Below are 20,542 nucleotides of genomic sequence, written 5' to 3' on the forward strand. Positions count from 1 at the left end.
AGGCCAGAGTACAGTGAACTCACTGTCATGTTCAAGAAAGCAGTGTGAGATGATTTGTGCTTTATGACATGGCACGTTATCCTGCTGGAAGTAACCATCAGAAGATGGGTAGACTGTGGTCATAAAGGGATGGACATGGTCAGCAACAATACTCTGGTAGACTGTGGCATTGACACGATGCTCAAATGGTTCTAAGGGGCCCAAAGTGTGCCAAGAAAATATCCCCCACACCATTACACCACCAGCCAGAACCGTTGATACAAGGCAGGATGGATCCATGCTTTCATGTTGTTGACGCCAAACTCTGATCCTACCATCTGAATGTCACAGCAGAAATCGAGACTCATCTGACCAGGCAACATTTTTCCAATTTTCTATTGTCTAATTATGGTAAGCCTGTGTGAATTGTAGCCTCAGTTTCCTGTTCTTAGCAAACAGGAGTGACACCCGGTGTGGTCTTCTGCTGCTTTAGCCCATCCGCCTCAAGGTTCGACATGTTGTGCATTCAGAGAGGCTCTTCTGCATGCCTTGGTTGTAGTGAGTGGTTATTTGAGTTGCTGTTGCCTTTCTGTCAGCTCGAACCAGTCTGGCCATTCTCCTCTGATCTCTGGCATCAACAAGGCATTTGCGCCCACAGAACTGCCACAGAACCATTCTCTGTAAACCCTAGAGATGGTAGTGTATGAAAATCCCACTAGATCAGCAGTTTCTGAAATTCTGAAATATAGTGGCTGTCCCGAGTTTGAGTCCCGGACCCGGTGACCTTTGCCGAATGCCTCCCCCTCCCTTTGCCCCTCTTTCCTGTCCACTTACTATCAAAAAATGAAAAATAAAGGCCTCCAGTGCCGCATAAAAAATATGAAAAAACTTAAAAAGATCCCTTTATGGTATTCACATCCTCCTCCCGTAGATGTCGGTACATCAGATTACCTGCCAAATATATGGAACATTTTAAATGTAGGATCGTGGACTATTTGAGTACTTAATACGCTGTTAGTGCCTCAATAACTAATGCCAAATGTTTAACCAGTTTATGCTGCCTGTTATTAAAAGTGAAGCTATTCAGCTGCATTCTGGCCCCAATTCAGATCTGAATCTCAACTGGACTGTAGAGACAAAAGAAAAAAATAGAATTGAATGATATTGTAAAAAACTGAAAGACACTTTATACACAACAGAAACATAACTCATATTTATTTAATCATTTTTACTGTGCATTTAATTTTTATTATGGTCAGTGACATTTGCGTGCACAGGGGAAAGGACTGCATGTAAAGTGCACAAAAGTACTGGTAGAAGATGCCACTTTGTTTTAGAATAAAGTCTTAGTTCATATTGTAATCTGTAGTGACAGCATGGAGCAGGTGAGAGAATGCCTGGAGAGGCATGCTCTGGAGAGGACAGAGTCAGTCGAAGACAGTATCCATGTGTAAATGAGATGAAGACAGGTGAAACAGTGATGCTACAGAGGTGGAGGTGCTGAAGGTGGATGAATTCAAGAGTTTAAGAACTTAACCAGCCAAAGCAATAGGAAGTCCACTAAGAGGTTAAGAGGAGAGTGAATTCGGGATGGATTGAATGGGGATGACAACCAGAGTTATGACAGAAGGGAAGCTGCAAGACAAAGCGTGAGACCTACCGTAAGCATGATCAAGGGTGTGATGACTATTGGACCGACCAAAACAAAAGAGAAGATGGAGATAGTAGAGCTGAGGATGCTCATTTTCTCAGTGGGAGAGATCAAAATAGAATCAGAGGGACAGCCCAGGTTGTACAGTTTAAAGGCACAGACAGGCAGGGCTGATACAGTTTGGACATGTATAGAGGATGGATGATTGAACTACTGGCAATAAATATGAATCTACCACGGAGGACAGGAGGAAGATTATAGAAAGCATGAAGTGAAGGAGGATGCTGAGGGGTAGTTAGAAATGGACGCAAATGATCCACTTTGGCGCCCCTGAGGGTTGCAGCCAAAATAAATCCACCTCAAAATAATTTTATTTCATCAAACATGTCAGTAACATAGTACATTAGAATGATTACGACTCATTGAATGAACAATTGTACTGTCTTGTTTAGTTTATGTATTGAAGCTGCAATTTCATTTATCTCAATAATGTGTTTTAAACATATTTAATTAGGAAAAGAACTCAATCAGCCTTGCCTTCAATGACCAAGAACAAAAAAGTACATGTTAAGAAGAACACAAAATTCTGGGGATAATTAAACCAACCAACCGGTTTTATTTCATAAACTACACAACTGGAGTTCAAGAGGTTTGACTGACTGCTAAGCCTTTAATTTGGTGATTTCAACTGGTTAGCAAAAACAGTAAGTAAGACCTAGTAAGACTAATGAGTAATTGATGATGTAAAAAAAATAAGCACAACTGATAGAGGAACAAAATATCGATACAATTTTCAACAATTTCCATAAAGAAATGGGACTATTTCACACTTTAATTAGTTTATTTATTACAACCAATAATCATGCAGTTTTATTGGTCAAATGTTTGATTACATTTTTAACTGAAAACGTATGTTGGAATTATTTCCTTGGAGGCAGAATATTTCATGTGATGTGTGTTATGGTTTGCTAGAACATTTTGTGCTACAGACATTTTCTGAATGACCAACTTGCTGTAAAATTGTACATTTTAGTTGACTAATGGTCTGTTCTGAGGCATTCATTTCTAACACCAACAGGCATTAAACATGTAAGGCTTGATATGTCCAGCTGTTACATGAGGCTGCTCCATCACCAACGAAAAGATGCAGGCAGAGTGCGAGCTAGGAAGATTGATAGTTTCAGCAGTACAGACACATGCTTTTTTACTGATCTAACCAGCTGCACAGAAAGTTTGAGAATTTAAGAAACAGTCATGAGTAAATAAAGCAAAGGAATACACAATAACATGAAGGATTGGCTGATTAAGGTCTCCTCTACGTTTCTGTTTATCTCTGGCCCACCTGAGGCTTCTCAGTGATGTATGATAGTGTGCACATGTACGCCACGATATAGTGATACACTTCAGGAAGCCATGTAATTGTAGAGGACAAACTGTATTGGTTTAAAGGACCAATCCATCGTAAGCAGGTCCCTCAGATTCAGGAGACTCTCTCTGCAGACGGAGATGCTCCAGCGTGTTGTTGAAATGTTTGTTTATCTGCTCTGTTTCTTCACTTGCCTCCAGGTTAGGAAGATCTTCCCTGATCTTTTGGATTAACTGGTTTAGTACCTGGAGAGTCACCTGGAAGGAGAGAACATCATTATTGGTCTTTGTTTTCGGATCCACATGATTTCTCCGTAATCTGTTCACCAGAAACAAACAAGCAGGAATTCAGGAAATTGAAACACCAAACCTGAATCTATCTATGATGGTGTAGGGTGTTCAGAGGCAGAACTAGTCGAACCAAGGCTTTGGCTAACCAGGTGAATAACTGAATAACAGCAGATCAAAGCAATAATTTTCTAACCATGGGTTTGATGTTGCCTCCACCAGTGTGAAACACAGCAGACAGACATTGTTTCTGATTTCTGAGTGTATTCAGCACATTAAAAAGGAGTGCCCACCTTGTTACCCTCTGCTAACATCAATGAACCATCTAATGCCCAATTAACTGTCCCCTAAACTGAAAGCAGTCCCTCACTGGGCACATTGGACAATTAAACCGGACTAACTCTCCTTTGTTCACTATGCCGCTTTAAAAGAATTCTGCTTGGGGACCTCCGATGATGTCATGGATGGTTAGGCAGCTAGCCCAGTGGCTCCCGATAATATGGTGATACTCCATGAAATCTTTCAAGCAAAGCGTCAAAATTACAGAAGTGGAATATAACTTCAGGGTCATTGATATGAAAAAAAAAAAAAGAGGTTGTCACTCCAAGACAGAGATGCAAGACCAGCAAGAGGTTGTGCATAGCGAACACAAGGTTGGAAAAGATGGCACCGGTGAACCCCATACAGCAACAACAAACGCATATACGGCATATATCAAGTTTGTACAAGAATTATTCAGACCTAAGCTGAGCCTACCAGATTAGTTGAATCTCCACATTCAGAGGCCACACGGCACTCTGGCTGAGAAACCTGCAGGAGCCTCACTGTGACCCATCATTGTAAACTTTCTGGAATGCACTGTCAAAGAGAAAGACTTGAACGCGTGGAAAAGAAAGATCCATGTCAGAAATAAACAGCTGTCTTTTGACCACGACTACGCAACAGAGACTGTCCGTTGGAGAAAGGAATACAACGTAGCTAAAAAGCGCTGAAGGAAAAGGGCATTTAATTCGAGACACCCTTCGACAGAATGAAGTTTTTCTGGGAAAGCAGCATGCGCATATACAATAATGCAAAAGAGGTAAGAGGATCTGGAAAGACATCTTCAGAGACCAGTAACTATACTGACTCAGAGGGGAGGCTGTGCGCTGGAGCCCTCAAGGAGGAGCATCTAAGCGATGGCGACCCATGCCATGGATCAGCTTCAAGAATTCAGGAGATCTCTGGAATAAACCTAATTAATCCCACGGTTTGAATCTGACATTGGTAGGGCTGCCTGATACTCGTTTTAAAATGTGGTAATCTGTGTATAATCCCATAATGGTAAAATTGACCAGCAGGAGCCCAAGAGGCTTTTTATGTTCTTAACTACGTTGGAGTTATTAAAATTGACTATTTGTCCTATATTAGGCTTAGTTATCAGCTCAGTTTTCAGGGAATCTATGTAAGATGTTAAAGGCTTATAAAAAAAATCAGTAACTAGAAGATGGTCCAGAGCTGAGGCAGATAATTTGACTCATTGGAATGAGACTGTAAATAACATATACTATGCAAAGGATGACTTGTAAACTGAGATTCAAAGGGGAGAAAAGGACTTCAAGAGACCCAGGACGGTATGAGGGAAAGACAATTTACGGACGAAAAACGAGTCATAATATATACGATGTAAGCTGCGACAAGGACTGGAGAGCCCCGAGTTGTGTGTACCTGTTTGGTTGTTCTGTTGTAAATAATGAAAATGTTAATAGAAAGCATAAGTGGAAAAAAAGAGCCAATCCACACAGGTTTAGAAACAACTGAAAAAACAAGGCAGACTCTTCCCACTACTGTCTCTTGAAAATCTGAGTGGACCACATCGAGATTTTAAAGAACCTCTACAACCTTGGTTTTGGCCAGGAGAAAAAATTATGCAGGTCATTCAGCTGCAATCAATAACTAGAGACAGGTTCCTCGCCTCTGTAAAAACATTTCTACTTGATGGGATTAGCAATTTTAAATGTAGTCTCTATTAACAAAAAAAGACTAGCTCAGCTGATTCAAAATGCTGCAGCAAGAGTTCTGATGAAAATTAAAAAGAGATCATATTTCTCCTATTTTAGCTTCCCTTCATTGGCTCCATGTTAAATCCAGGATAGAATTTAAAATTCTCCTCCTCACATATAAAGCCCTTAATGATCTAGTTCCATCATACAACAGAGATCTGATTGTTCCATATACTCCTAACAGAGCACTTCGTTCTCAGACTGCAGGTTTACTGGTGGTTCCTAGAGTCTCTAGAAGTAGAATGGGAGGCAGATCCTTTAGTTATCAGGCTCCTCTCCTGTGAAACCAGCTCCCAGTTTTAGTCCGTGAGGCAGACACCCTGTCTACTTTTAAGGCTAGGCTTAAAACTTTCCTTTTTAAGCCACTCTAACTATAAAGTTAGAGTGGCTTAGGTTATCCTGAGCTATCTCTGTAGTAATGCTGCTATAGGCTTAGTCTGCTGGAGGACATAATGACCACTTTCACTCTCTGTTACATTCTCATTCTACTCTCCAATTTTGCATTATTTGCTGTTATTTTAGCTTTTAACTTTATGCTTTTTCTCTGTTTTTTCTTTTTCTAGAAGACACATCTGACCTGGCTCTGTGTTTAGCCGTGACACCTTCCTGGAGGGGGGCATCAGCTGAGTTGCTGCTGGCAACAACTCAATGCTCACCTTCTACACATGATCCACTTGGCCCTGTCTTTCACTTTTTAACCCCGTCTCTCCTAGACATAGGTAGTGACTGAGCTTTTACTGTGACTAACTGTATGTGCTCTCTTTCATACTCTAGATTTGAAAACTGGCTCAGAGTTCATCTACTTCAGCTCTTTCTCTCCTAGATGAAGTCACTGAAGGAGCTACAACCATTAATGTTTCACCTTTCTTTCCTATAGAAAGTGCTACTTGATCAACGCTTCTGTGTTCTTTTTCTGTCTCTGCTCTGTTCTCTCACACCCCCAGTCGGTCGTGGCAGTTGGCCGCTCACACTGAACCTGGTTCTGCTGGACGTTTCTTCCTGTTAAAAAGGAGTTTTTCCTCTCCGCTGTCGCTACATACATGCTCAGTATGAGGGATTGCTGCAAAGTCAATGCCAGTGACTGTCCACTGTCTACATGCTCATCCAGGAGGAGTGAATGCTACAAGTCTATGACTCGACGCAATCTGCTGGGTTACCTTAGACAGAAAAACTTTTAATCAATTTCAATAATAAAGGGAATCCGACTCCACTGTTAGGATTAACTGGAATGTATGTACGTGACTTGAAATCTTTTATTACATTGGTGGTCTAACCTATTCTACTGGGGGCCATATTAGCACTTGTGGCTGCTGTTAAGGCAACAGTCGACCCTTTTAGTTTATTTTAAAATAAACTGTAAATATTATTTTGATCTTCTACTTGCCACAGTAAAAACTGCAAGACAACAATAAAAATTGTGTTACATTTACTTATTGATCAATAATGATGTGTTATAAAAACAGTCAAAACTGAGCAATGTCTTGTATTTCATTGCCGTCTGAATTCAATTTGTCGTTCCTGAATTCTGAGGTCCACAAACTTACTTCACCACTTTAAATTTGGGTCCAGGAAATAATCTTCAGGTCCAAGCCTTGTAAAAACCCCATTTCCCACCAAGCTTTGATTTTTTTTAGCATAGGCAGAACTCTTAGGATAACCCACATCTCTCTCTGTTTATCACTGCAGAGCCTACCAACAATGACCCACTGCTGGAGGACTTTACCAGGGTCTTTACATAGATTGAGCCTCCAAAATGAAATTTATAGATTTCCTACGCCCTGGTCGATATGTCCTTTAATGGGAGCTCGCATAACTGCATAAATTTGCTGTCCCCTTAAAATAACACAACACACAATTAAGCCTGCTTGATAACTGCGAAAAAGTATAATCACAATTATTTTTGATTGAAATTAAGATCTTGATTATTTAACAAGATTTTCATTAACTTTGATAACATGAATTTAATGAACATAAACAATGGCTGTTTAATAATGTTTTTCTTAGGATTTGAGACATTTAAAAAAATTAAGACAAATAAAATGAAACTTTGTCTTGACCAACAAATAAAATGCAAATACTGCTACTAAATTATGGTTTATTAGTTTGTTCTCTTGTTGTAGTTATTAGTTCACCTAATTCTTCTCAATTTTACATAGTAGTGTGGTTGAGTCTTACTAGTCTAGTAGAACTGTTTGTTAATTAAAATATTTAACGTGGTTATTTTACATAAAATTATTTTCATTAATAGATTTTTATACTTTGGAAAGTCGTTGTGTGTGTTTATTCCATATGTGTGCGCACAGATTGCTGTTACCAAACACCAGAGCTTATATCTCCTCAATCATCTATTGTTCTATAACAAATGCTATTTTTGGACTGGTATTCACCTGACAGACAGAAAGTTGTTTGTCGAATGGTTTCTGATCAAGTGGTGCTCTGATTAGTTAGTCTGACTGACAATTTAATATATTCTAACTTTATTAGTAATTCTGTTAATAATTAATAGTTTATTATAATTATTAACAGTTCCTAATACCCCTCCTTGAACCACCACCTTAATGCGGTGGAGGGGTTTGAGTACTCAGATGATCCTAGAGGCTATGTTGACCGGGGCTTAAATGCTTTTGGTAAGGTCTCTCATGGCAAACAGGGTCTGAGTGATGGGTCAGACAAAATCAAAAAGCGGTTCAGACACCTTCATGAGAACTATTACCATTAGGCATGTGACGTCACCCGGTACTGTGGAGCCGGGGTCCCACCCTGGAGCCAAACCTAAGGTTGGTGGCTTCCATCCTTGCGCCTTCAGGTTGGGGGGAGGTTTCTGATCATTGTTTCGGCCTACGGGCCGAGCAGTGGTGCAGAGTACCGGGCCATCTCTTGGGGACTCAGTCATTCTGCTGGAGTCTTTAACCCCCACGTCAGAAACAACAGTGGCACTTGAAGGGGTGTGATTGGGAGGAATGGCCTCCCCCGTCTGTACACGAGTGGTGTTTCATTATTGGACTTCTGTGCCAGCAAAGGATTGTTTATAATAACACCATGTTCAAGCATAAGGGTGTACATCAGAGCACTTGGCACCAGGACACCCAAGGAAGGAGGTCAATGATGAACTTTGTAGTCGTGTCTTCGGACTTTCAGCTGCATGTCTTGGAAACTCGGGTGAAGACAGGGGCTGAGCAGTCCACCAATCATCGCCTGGTGGTGAGTTGGATCCGCTGTAAGATTAGGTAGCCAGACAGAATTGGCAGGCCCAAGCATATATGGGCCTGATGGGAGCCCTCAGACTGAGATGTATTCAACTCTCACCTCCGGGAGAGCTTTGATTACATTCCGGGGGAGTTTGGAGACTGAGTCCAAGTGGACTATGTTCTGCGCCTGTTGTCGATGCTGCCGCCCATAGCTGTGGCTGTAAGGTTTGCGGTGCCTGTTGCAGCAGCAATCCCCGACCCTGGTGGATGACACCGGCAGTAAGGGATGACGTCAAGCTGAAGAAGGACTTCCAACATACTGTGGCTCGCTGAGGCCATGGAGAAGGACTACAAGTCGGCCACATAGTGATTCTGGCAAACCGTCCAGCGCCTCAGGAGTGGGAAGCAGTACTTTGCCAACAATGTTTACAGTGGGGAGGTGCTGACCTCAACTGGGGACATTATCAGGAGGGGAAAGGAGTACTATGAGGATCTCCTCAATTCAGTCATCATGGCTTCCCTGTTGGAAGAATGGGACTCGTTCATCGCCCAGGCTGAAATCCCATAGGTGGTCCAAAAGCTCCATAGTGGCAAGGCTTTGGAGGTGGATGAGATACACGCTTTGTACCTCAAGTCTCTGGATGTTTCGAGGCTGACAGACCTGGCTAAAATTGCCTGGCGGTCGGGGGACAGCGCCTCTGGACTGGCAGACCAGGGTGGAAGTCACCTTTCGCAAGAAAGGGGACCTGAGGATGTGTTTCAATTACAGGGGGATCACACTCCTCAGCCTCACAGGAAAGGACTACGCCAGGGTATTAGAGAGGAGAATCCGGCCGATAGTTGAACCTCGGCTTCAAGAGGAGCAGTGTGGTTTTCGTCCAGGCTGTGGAACACTGGACTTTTACAAGTTGTGAGCCTGCTAGTGCCATAGAAATAATTTTTCACCGTCACATGTTCCACATGTAGGAGAGCAAGAAATCTTCAGTAAATTCATGATTTAGAAACTTTTGAATAAATTCACTTGTCTTAGTTTTACAATAAAATGCTGAAATTAAGAGAAATGCAAAAATCAAGATGGAATGTAAGACAGAAATATGGATACATATATTGGAAAAGAAAATGCAAAAGCTAGTTACCCGAGAAGTCTATAAAGAGGAAAACATGAAAAAAATAAACAAATACAGGTAAATTATTAAAGATAAACTCAAGAAAAAAAAAAAGAACTACCGGTTTGATTAATTCATATTCAAAATAACAGGGCTGCTTTTTTAGGGCCATTACTGAACTGTTCCACAGAAAAAACAATTTAGTTCTCCACTTTTATTCAATAATACCAGCGTAATATTTTATTGCATTTGCTGGCATCATCATGTGAAGACTCCAGCAACAGAAAGCTAGAAACCAACTTTATTAGGAGACAAAAGTTTTTTTTGGTAGCAGTCTTCATCAAGGTAATAGCAATACCAGGCATTCAGCAATTAAAGTTGTGCTCAGTGCAACATGACAGAAAGAGAATGTCAATAATCGGTCATGTTCTCCCTGGAGAGCTAACAGGAAATATTTATATAAAAATTAAAACATGTAGAAGGCAGCCTACCGCATCATTTTCCCTCTCATAAAAGCAGATGTATCTGTTGAGGATTTCAATGAAAAGCTGGACTTGCAATGATGAATCCATGCACTGGTTGGCAATCTTCAGGGCTTTCTTTAGACACTCCATCACCCGCTTCCCATCACGGATCTAAAGCAAACAAATCATTATCAACACAAAGATGTGGACAGGTACCAAAATACACACATCTCAAGCCAGGTAACATTTTTACCTGGTATATTGGTTTGAAACGGTTACATGTATGACAGTCTAATGAAAAAACAACTGGTCAGATATTCTGCTGACAGAATGAGGCAACCAATGAAGTGATGAAAAACAATAGCAGGCTTTGTTTTATGTATTATGTACAAGAGCATGCTCGGTAACTGAGGCTGTACAGAGTTCTGTGTGTGTGTGTGTGAGTGACTGTCTTTGTTACATGATGAGGTCCATTTTCTGATAACACACTACCTTGTGAGGACTCACTGCTCCTTGTTGGGACCATAGCATGGTCCCCATGGAGGAAATGCTGTTGTTGGGTTATGGGTTAGGTTTAGGTCTAAGTTGTGAATTAGGTTTAGGATTAGACATGTACTTGCAATGGTAAATGTCAGGGTTAGGCCATTTACCTCAATGAAAAATGAACGGAAGTCAATAAAAAGTCTTCATAAGGTCTGTGTGTGTGTGCGTGTGTGTGAAAGATTTAATGAAATCCAAGCAATCAGAACAGCTAATAAACTGATTATTACTTCATATATGATTGTGATTTACACATTTGGCAGCCATATTGATTTCAGAGTTCAGGGATAGCGTGATATCCCGATTTCCTGGTTGGAATTGTGATTTCATGCTGTTTTTAAACTTGGACATTTTGACTTCTGTGTAAAAATGGAATGCAGGATTAAATTGCATTCTTAAACCAAACATGCAGCCCCCATGGATCAGAATCAAGATTTTCTTTAAGAAAAATCTGACAAACTAAAAAAAATCTAATTCCTGATGTATTTGTCTTTTAAAATACTGAAACTTTCGTTATTTACTGAGGTGGTATCTATTCTTTGTTTGAAAACCATTGGGTTAAAACATCACACAGATGGTTAAAAACAGCAATCGAAACGAGCTTTTGTTTCATGTAGGAATATTTAAAACATTTCTATTTTAGAACAGATTTGCATGTTTGAGCTTCCATCAACATATTTTCTAGGTGCTCAGCAGACATAAGAGACACACACCTCTTCGCCATTTTTGTCAGTGCTGCGACCTGACCAAAAGAGATGGGCGCATATGCTGACAGCTCTGCACTGATCTGGCTTCTTTAAAAGTTTGGAAGCAGCCAGTGCACACTGAGTCCTCAAAGGCTCGTGGTTTTCCTCACTGAAACATCTCATTCGCTCAAAGGTGCCAATGATCAGAGTAATGGCTGCCAGCTGGGCTTTGGAGTCGCTAATCTCATCCTCATACAGAGAAAAGGCCTGAAGAGATGGATACATTGAGACAAATAAGAACAGAAAAGAGCAGGTAAACTAGGTGACACAAAGCAAGGCACAAGAAACAGCTCTGAGTCTGACCATAACAATTCACAACTCAACTTTATCTAGACGGGTTCATAAGAGACCAAGTGGAACAGACTTATCTAACTATCATATCATCAACTAAGTAATGTACGAAAATCCAAATTTGTTCTAACTGTAATAGGATGGTTTTAAAAATTTCAGCTAAAGAGTTTGATTCTAACTTGGCTCCATTTACACATTTACTGTGTTGACAACATAATCTGACACAGCTTATGTTGTGTTAGCAAAAAAGACTCGAAGACACATTTATTCTACCTGTGACATAAACTCATACGCCACAGTTTCATGATTTTCAAAGCCAATTTCCCCAGCAGCCAGCGCTCCCTGCAGGAACAGTCGCAAAGGCAACTCAGAAAGCTCAGCCTTGATAAGCGCACTGATGGTCTGGTGGGCAAAGGAAAAGATCTTCTGGCATTTCTTTTCCCACTTGTCGTCCTAAAAGTAGAAACATTTCAGTATTTCAATACTAACAGAGTGCAGCAGGTGCGATGTAAATATAAATAATAGTATGCTTACCAGTGATGAGTTGGCTTTGTATCGAAAAGCCAGCTGGTAGGCAGCAAACACCAGAGGAGGCAGAGTATAGCGAATCCTCTGGTTTCCCCCAGCACCAAAATGTTTCCGAGCGGTGTTAAGAATCTAAAACCCAAAGATAACGTTATAGTCAGTAAGCGCATCAGTGTCACACATTGTCAGTGAGCACCACACAACTTCTATAACATACTGAGCCCCTATATTAAGCACCCTGCAGTTTGTTCTTCAAACAGGACTTTAGTATGAACTTGGTTCCATAATACCAGGCAGCTTACCACAGCAGAATGCATTTCATTAGAAAATTAACATTCCACTTAAACTTTATAGGAAGAACCTACAAGATACTGCTGATCAGGATCTTCAGAGTGGAACAGATGAATGAAACGACCAACAAGACTCTGCTCCTCAGCAAAATCCTCTGGGTCAGGGTCATCAGCTGGTTGGTCTGGCTGGTCTTGTATCAGTGTGGACACCAAGCTTAAGATTGCATCCACCTGGAAAGACAAATTCAACTTTCTCATATCAGTAAATAACATTCAGAAAAAGCTTGGTATCAAACGGTACCTTCCACACTTTTCTCTCAATTATACTGGCTGGATTCAACTTATTCTACACATGTACATACATTAGTATTTAGAAATATAAAATTACTTTCAAACTAAATGAATTTGTTTTGTGTATTCAGCGGTTGGTTTGAAAAGCAACTTTCATGCCTTTGGTAAAGACAATGCACCAAAGACAACACCTCCAGAAAGGTGAAGGTAATGCAAAAAGTCGTTTTCTAACAGATCTGCCACAAGAGAGCTGCAGCTTACTGCTTCACACGTAGGTGCTAGTCAGCTGAAAAATGAACAGCATAAACAGACCAGTCACTGCAGGTTTAGTGCCAACACTTCCACTACTATTTTAAATAAGATTGCATCCTCAGTACTTCTTTGTCTAGTACAGTGCGCTTTTTTGTACACTTATTCTTTACAACCATTCTCTGTTCAGTTTCACTACTGAGTAACTCCTAAACATCAGACAGTTGTTGGAACATTTGTTTGCTGAATATTGGACCATTTGTACGTTGCTGGACGCCACTATGCCTTCCGGCGTCATCACCAATTTTGTACCCCGGGATAGTCCACTACTACAAATCCCACCGGGCACCGCGGCTGATAGGACGGGGGCATCGCAGCTCTGACATCACAGTGACCGTGTAAGGGCACCGGAGACACTCACCATGGCTTTTCATGCTGGAAACCGAGACGCGGTTACCACGCAACAGGAGCATCATTCTGGAGAAGAAAATCTCACGTGGACTTTCATTCATTCTCCCCGTTGACCAACGAGAAGTAAAATTCATGAAAGAAGTTTTTGGAATAGGAAGGCCAGAAATTTCACTTTACCGATCGAAGACGTGAGTTTAACATGTAACAAAAGAAAACCCACCCGGAGGTTTCAAGGAGACAGAATCGCCATCTTTGTTTGTAACAGTGGACTGCTAGAACTCCATGGTGGAAACTCACCATCTCTTTGTCTGCATCCTGCGTGTTGCTTTTACTGGTTTGCCGCCAAAAGTTTTATTATTCTTTGTTCACTGAGCTTACAACTTTGGGGGGAAGTTTTATGACCCTGTGGGGTGTGTTACACTGAGCTACATTTTGGCAGCACCGCTCCTAAAGCTCTGCTCAGCACCATATTATCACTTGTTTGCCATAACTGCTGGTTTGATTTTCATACACACTCAATGCTGTTTTGTTTTATTTTGTTTAGTTAGATATTTTACCCTTTTATGTAGAACTTTGCATGTTTGATTAGGTGAAGATTATTGAACCGGAATATCATGGTGTATCAGGGCTGTTGATTTAATAAATATTCACGTAGATAAAGAGAGAGCATTTGTGTTTATTTTGAGTAAGAGTGATTTGTCAGTCAAAATAAGGTTGAAGATTTTCCACCTGCGTTGAAACGGTTGATTAAACAGTAAGATCTAGTGATAGTTATCAATCATTACTGAGAATTTAACATTTGTCATTATCAATGGCTTTGAGCCACAATTACAACACCAGAGGACATCTCTGATTTCGATTAATAAATAAGGATTTTTGGTTAAGAAATAAAGTTTTCTCAAATTATGATTCTAAGTTATAATTTTTGATAAATATTAATTAATCAATAATCATAATTCTTACACAGTCCTTCACTGGGATCTTGGTTGGCTGCGGCTCTCTGTGGTATTTATTGGAGACATAGACAACGTAAACAGGCAGGCACACTCATGGCAACAACTGGGACTCCATACATCATTGCCCTCAATCCACCTGCATAGGTGGCCAGACATCATAATCATAATCTTTAATACAGTTGTGCCACAAGGCTGCGTGCTGAGTCCAGCAATCTTTACCCTCTTCACAAGTGACTGTACCCCCCTACACTCTTCCAACCGCATAATGTATTGCTAATGACACCACCACAGTCAGACTCATCTCTGATAATAATGAGTCCTACAACAGGCAGGGCGTTCCACATCTGGTTGAATGGTATACAGACAATAACCTGGTTTTAAACACCCCTAAGACCAAATTGGTTATTGTTGACTTTCAAAGGAATAAAAAGGCCCACAAAGGGTTTCGCAAAGCAGTACCTGCTATCTATCAAGGTTGGTGTACTGATGTCACAGTGATATAGAAGTCATGTAGCCCTCATCTGGAGTAATGTTTCTCATGTAGCCCTCATGTGAAGTCTTTTTTATAATCTGTGAACTTTCTATTCAGAGTGTTGTCCTCATTTCTTCTGGCCGGTGTTTAAATTTGACAACAGTCTACATAAGAGTTGAAGAACGGCTAGCAGACCTTATAACAGGTGTCAATTAAAAAACCCAGACTTCCTCTTAATTATCCTTAGAGATTTTAACAGCAAAAACTTCCCCATTAAACTTCTAAAATACAGCCGGCGTATTAAGTGCCATACCATTGATCCAAACAAATTGGACCACTGCTACACATCTTTAAGGATGCTTACTGTACTGTCACATGAGCAGCTTTCGGACTTCCCATCCCTGTTTGTTTCATTTCAGTACAACCTAAACCCGGAAATTGCTGTGGATAGGACTGTAAGAAAGCAGAAACAAAGCAAAAGATAAAGGCCTGCTTTTATGGGGTAGGAACACTGTCAAAAACAATGTGTATGTAAAGATGGAAATGTTTGCATATTAGTCAATAGTTGTGCATAAGTAAAATCCAAAAGAGGTATTGTATATTTTCTCTATAAGAATACAAAATAAAATGTTACAGCTTCAAGAAATTACAAACACAAAGTTCAAGTTTACACTTGTGGTTTATTCTTTATGAATACAATATGCTATAACAGTTTGTGAATACGATTTCTATGAGAATACGAATTTACATCAGCGACTTGGTGTCACGTGATCTCAGGCTGGTTAGTGGAGCACATAGTTAGTCAATTCGCGTTGCGCATGCGCTGTCACACTCCTCACCGCCAGTAAATGTAGTGCCAGAAGGGGAGATAATTCAGTCTAAAAGGAATATTAGGAACAGAGGGGAGATGGGGGGAAATCAAGAGTATTATAAATAAAGCATTGTTCTTATTTTTATGAAATACAAAACTAAAACATAGAATATAGTCGGTGGAATTATACAATGATGTACATGAATACCTCTTTTGGATTTTACTCATGCACAACTATTGACTAATATGCAAACATTTCCATCTTTACATACACATTGATTTTGACAGCGTTCTTACCCCCATATGCTTTGACTACAAAGATTGAAGTGTCTTTTGAAACTGGAGCAATCACCTGAACAAACTCACAATAACTTCATCAGTTATTGTGAGGACATATGTGTGCAGACCGGAACCTTTTGCACATACAACAATAAACCATGGTTCAGTTCACATCTGAAGAAAATGTGCCAGGCTCATGCCCCTTTTCCATTAGTACCTACTGAGCGTGGTTCGTTTCAGGTCAGTTCTACTCTACATGGTTCGGTTCGTTTCCATTACAATTGAGTACCATCTCAATGTAGGCGGGAACATCAATGGCAAGGTGGCCCCTGAGTCCAAAAAAGTAACATGAAGTGATTTGCATGTGACGCAATCACAACAACAATGGAGTACCTGCGGCTTGCTCTATGGCTTTTGTCAGACTCAGAGTGAAAGAAAAGCCAGAGAAGGCTGTGGGGAGCAAGACGAAGCACTCTGGATAAGTACAGGACAGTACAGCTTGCTATCATGGTCATGTTAACAACAGGCCAGCATTCATTGACTAGTGACGCCGCCACCTACCAAATCAGCAATCAATGGTGTTCTATTGGCACATTTTCATCATGACACGGTACAATTATAACCACAAGAAAGCAGGTACTAAAAATAGTAACGGCTTCATGTAACCGCTGCTAATAGAAAAGCCTAAAAAGCAGAACCACGCTCAGTAGCGACTAGTGGAATAGGGGCATAAGGAATGAGAAGGACAGGAACAAACTGACCAAGAAAATCAGGAAAGCTAAGAAAAGCTACTGCAAGAAGCTAAAAAAACAGCTTTTTAGTAAATGACCCAACATGTGTTTGGATTGGCCAGCAGAACATCACCAACTACAGAAAAGGGTCCACCTTTTCTTGGGATCTGGGATGGTCCTCACACATAGACACTGTTTAGAAGGCCCAGCACAGCCTATGGCAACTTAAGAAACACAAACTGCCACAAGAGCGGGACACCATGGCCTTATTAAGTTCTTCCTGTGTCAATCGTCAGTCACTGTGTGGTAACACTGCAACACACAATCAGGACTGCTGAGCGGATCATCTAGGCTGACCTTCCCTCCAATTAGGACTTGTACAGGTCTAGAGTCAGCAAAAGCGTATCATCAAACATCTCTGCGGACCCCACACATCCTGTACAAAGACTAGTTAGACCATGGAGTCGGCACTGCCGAGGACGTTTAGACAAAAACAGCCACTACAAAGAGCATTTTCCTCCTGTCTGTGTCGCTGATGAACAAATGCATGTCAGTAATTCAAACAACCTTGTATTGAAGTGTTTATTGTTACCTGAGCAAAAAGACAAATCTGTGTTTGTAAAGACTGTAAGAAGTGAAGCATTGATTCAAACCTGTTCCTGCGAAACAATGATGGTGTTGGACTCCAGCGTGTTGCTCAGTACGTAACAACTCATGCTCTTGCGGGACTCAAAGTCAAAGTATTCAAAGAGTGGTGGGAAGTGCTTGAGTTGCAGCACCATCAGCACATTGTTGTAGGTATCCACTGGTATCTTTAACAGACGAGTAAGTTCTTTGGACACAGCACTACTGGTCGCTATGCTACAGGAAGGAAAAGGGTCCAAATAAGCAAACTGATTACAGGCACTGTACATGCATCATACCCTAACAGTTCAGACTAAAGCTTTTCTGAATTGTCACACTTACTGTTCCAAGTTGAGCTTGTTAAATATTTCTACTGTGCTTTCCAGAACCTTGTCTACATAGTCGACACGCTCAGGGTAGCACTTCATAGCCAAATTGATGAGAGAGACTTGTAAAGACACTATGTCCTCTGATGGCATGTCCTGACGAGACTGAAAGAGAGAAAATTATGCTGTTATGCTAAATGTGTGAGAGAGAGAGAGAGAGAGAAAACAACAAAAAGTACTGAAACACTAAGTGTTGGACATTTAAAGATCACATTAAGAGCACCTGCAAAGTTTATTGTGCATTTTACAATCATTCTGAAATTTCACCAAAAAAACATTTTTCCACAACTACTAATCAATCTAGCTATAGAAATCTTACTTGAATGACAGTGGCCACTTGTTGAGAGAAAATGTCAAACAATTTGATCTCAGCTGGAATGCCTGGACCATCTTCTCTATTAGCAAATAGAGCAAGTCTGGAAAAAGGAAAGGCACATGTCATAAATAGTATGTAAAGTCTAATTTTGAATTTTTTGTGGTTATGTAGTATGGTTTTTAGGAATCAGAGCAAATGTTTAAAGCAAAGAAGAAATGCAAGGTGAAATGGGGTGGGGTTAAGGGGACTTGTTTCCCATTGGGACAAATCAAGTTAGTATAAATAAATGATCAGTTTTTCTGCTGAGAGCAGCATGTTTAACTCTCCAGAGTAATAGTTTCATAATTTAAAATAAAACAATAAGTACAAGGAGCTTTGAAATGAATAAACACTTTGACTAGCACTGGGACAAGGGTTTGTTTGAGTGGATATAACAAATAATTTAAGAGCTTCTCTAATAACTAAACCCCTGTGTTGTGTTACCTGTTGCTAGTAAAGAAAGGCTCTCAAGATGATTTAGCTTACAAAGTTAAACTTAATGAGACCTTCACAACAGAAAAGGAACAGTCTAACATGACAGGGCTCAGAGAAGGAACAGCCCTGGATCCCAAGTTTAAGGAGTCTGAGGTGTACTGCTTGATCAGAGCTCGGCTGAGGGACCTGCTCCTCAACCAGCACCACCTGAAATATTATGGAAAAGCAGTTATGGTTGCAGCAGTTTTTATCTGATCAAGAGGGGGATTGTACTGAAAAGTGTAGAGCATGTCCAGGCACAGCCAACAACTAAAAAAGAGGACTATAGACAGCAACTATGGTCCAAACATGTTGGGGTGAAACAGCCAAGCTTGGTGGCAAGAAACAAGTTGCCTTGACTTCTCAAAATAACAAAATGCTTGTGTGAGTCAAAACTTGTATGATTGACTGTTTTGACTCACTTACTGTTAGGGAAAAGGAAAAGGAGGACGTTGGGTTGGAGAGCAATTTGCTGTTTTATCCAAAGATGCTGGAAGCAAAAGAAAGATCCTGAGAGCACCTCTTTAAATCAGTCCTAGTTCTGGAACACATTCCCCACTGTTACAAAGGCCTTCAATTGGCTGTTTGCTCTCTGATTTAATTCCACAGTTACATTGTGTTGGAGTATGTGCAGTAGCATAGGTTTAGCCTGCTATTTGGGCATGTAGTACTCCCTGACAATTTTCTTGAAAATATTCACAAGCAATTTGCTATTATTGCAATAATGCTAAGCATACATTTGCATTAAGCATGTATATGTGTACACGCCCATGCTGCTAAAAGTATTAACATGGAAAATATGCAGTTAAGGTATGCTTAGAAATCTGCAATTAATTGCAAGCTAACTATTGACAGTTGTCATCACTTCAGAATATACCCATCAAGAAAAGACAAGCTAATTTGTTACTGTGGGAGCAGCACTAGGTTACTGGGGATGCAGAACTCCACCATGTTTGCTTTTATGGAGAAGCTAATAGCAAAACCTTAATGTTTCCTTTGGCTGTCCCACTGGTAAATAAATGAAGCTGTACCTGTCAATAAGTGCAATGATGATGTTCTTGACGTTGACATGTTGATGCAACTCAGCACAGGAACGCAGAAAAGGATTCAGGGTCTGAAGATGAAACTCATCTGGGAAAACCTGACAGAACCAAAGCATTGGAAAGTGATTGAGGAAAAGCAGACCTCTGATCGACACAGCTAACCAAATCAGTTGTTATACAACAGCTCTTCAGGGGCCGACATCTGTACTATGGGTAAACATTTAAAGTTCAACAGCTACTGTTCATTGAAAGCCCAAACGTAGAACCAACATATTAAAATCGGCAGCACAACCAATTCATTTTTGTAGTTAAGGGCTATGAGAGTACTTTAATTTACACATGCAGTGGATACAAGTTTGTGAAAGATTTTCTACTGTGACACTATGAAGAAAATAAAGTCAGAGTCGAAACTTCTCCATCAGGTTCCATTAAATTATGCAACAGTTCCACCAAATACAGGCAAACCAAATACTAAGCTTAGAGCAGAAAAAGGTAGCCTAGCTTTCAAATTATAACTTATATCAAATATTGTAAAGCCTTAGCATTCATTGCAAATCCAGTTTGCCTAGGTAAAAAAAACTCAAATAGATATTACCAAAATGCCATTTCTGTTTGCAGACACTCTATTATTAATACTTTTTTACTGACTAACTAACAAATGTTTCTAAAAGCTTTACTGACGGTAAAAGCAGCATTTCAGAAAGCATGCATATGTAAGACAGGTGCTGGTATAAAATGAAGGATGAAAGAAACTCTGCACCTAGTACCTGAATAATACACTCCATTAGGTATTCCTGAGCCAATGAATCTCTACAGTTCACAACCTGCTCCAGCACTCCGGGAAGAACAATCTGTTGAGACAAAGGCAACAATCCTACTCCAATGTTCACAGGACATAAAGGGTACATAGACATCCAGTTAGAATAGAATAGAATATTCCGTCACTTGTGTGTGTGAGGGGTGAGATTTTGTTAATCGTTCCATC

The 20,542-nt window shown here is 40.4% G+C and overlaps 1 protein-coding gene across 2 annotated transcripts in view; it reads right to left on the minus strand.

Annotated features, from left to right (window-relative positions):
* Positions 1 to 1,177: 1,177 nt before the first annotated feature.
* vps35 (VPS35 retromer complex component) overlaps positions 1,178 to 20,542 on the minus strand; it is a 45,999-nt gene continuing 26,634 nt past the window's right edge. For both annotated transcript variants that reach the window (XM_047363190.1, XM_047363189.1), the window contains exons 7-17: positions 20,325 to 20,408; positions 19,546 to 19,655; positions 18,005 to 18,101; positions 17,642 to 17,790; positions 17,329 to 17,536; positions 12,551 to 12,706; positions 12,195 to 12,317; positions 11,934 to 12,113; positions 11,337 to 11,576; positions 10,111 to 10,254; positions 1,178 to 3,253 (exon numbers count right to left, since the gene is read on the minus strand). In XM_047363190.1, the coding sequence (XP_047219146.1) occupies positions 3,074 to 3,253; positions 10,111 to 10,254; positions 11,337 to 11,576; positions 11,934 to 12,113; positions 12,195 to 12,317; positions 12,551 to 12,706; positions 17,329 to 17,536; positions 17,642 to 17,790; positions 18,005 to 18,101; positions 19,546 to 19,655; positions 20,325 to 20,408 (1,671 nt within the window). In that variant the 3' untranslated portion in view covers positions 1,178 to 3,073. The remainder of the gene's footprint in view (positions 3,254 to 10,110; positions 10,255 to 11,336; positions 11,577 to 11,933; positions 12,114 to 12,194; positions 12,318 to 12,550; positions 12,707 to 17,328; positions 17,537 to 17,641; positions 17,791 to 18,004; positions 18,102 to 19,545; positions 19,656 to 20,324; positions 20,409 to 20,542) is intronic.

The sequence above is a fragment of the Girardinichthys multiradiatus genome, chromosome 4 (genome assembly GCF_021462225.1).
Source record: "Girardinichthys multiradiatus isolate DD_20200921_A chromosome 4, DD_fGirMul_XY1, whole genome shotgun sequence".
NCBI lineage: Eukaryota > Metazoa > Chordata > Actinopteri > Cyprinodontiformes > Goodeidae > Girardinichthys > Girardinichthys multiradiatus.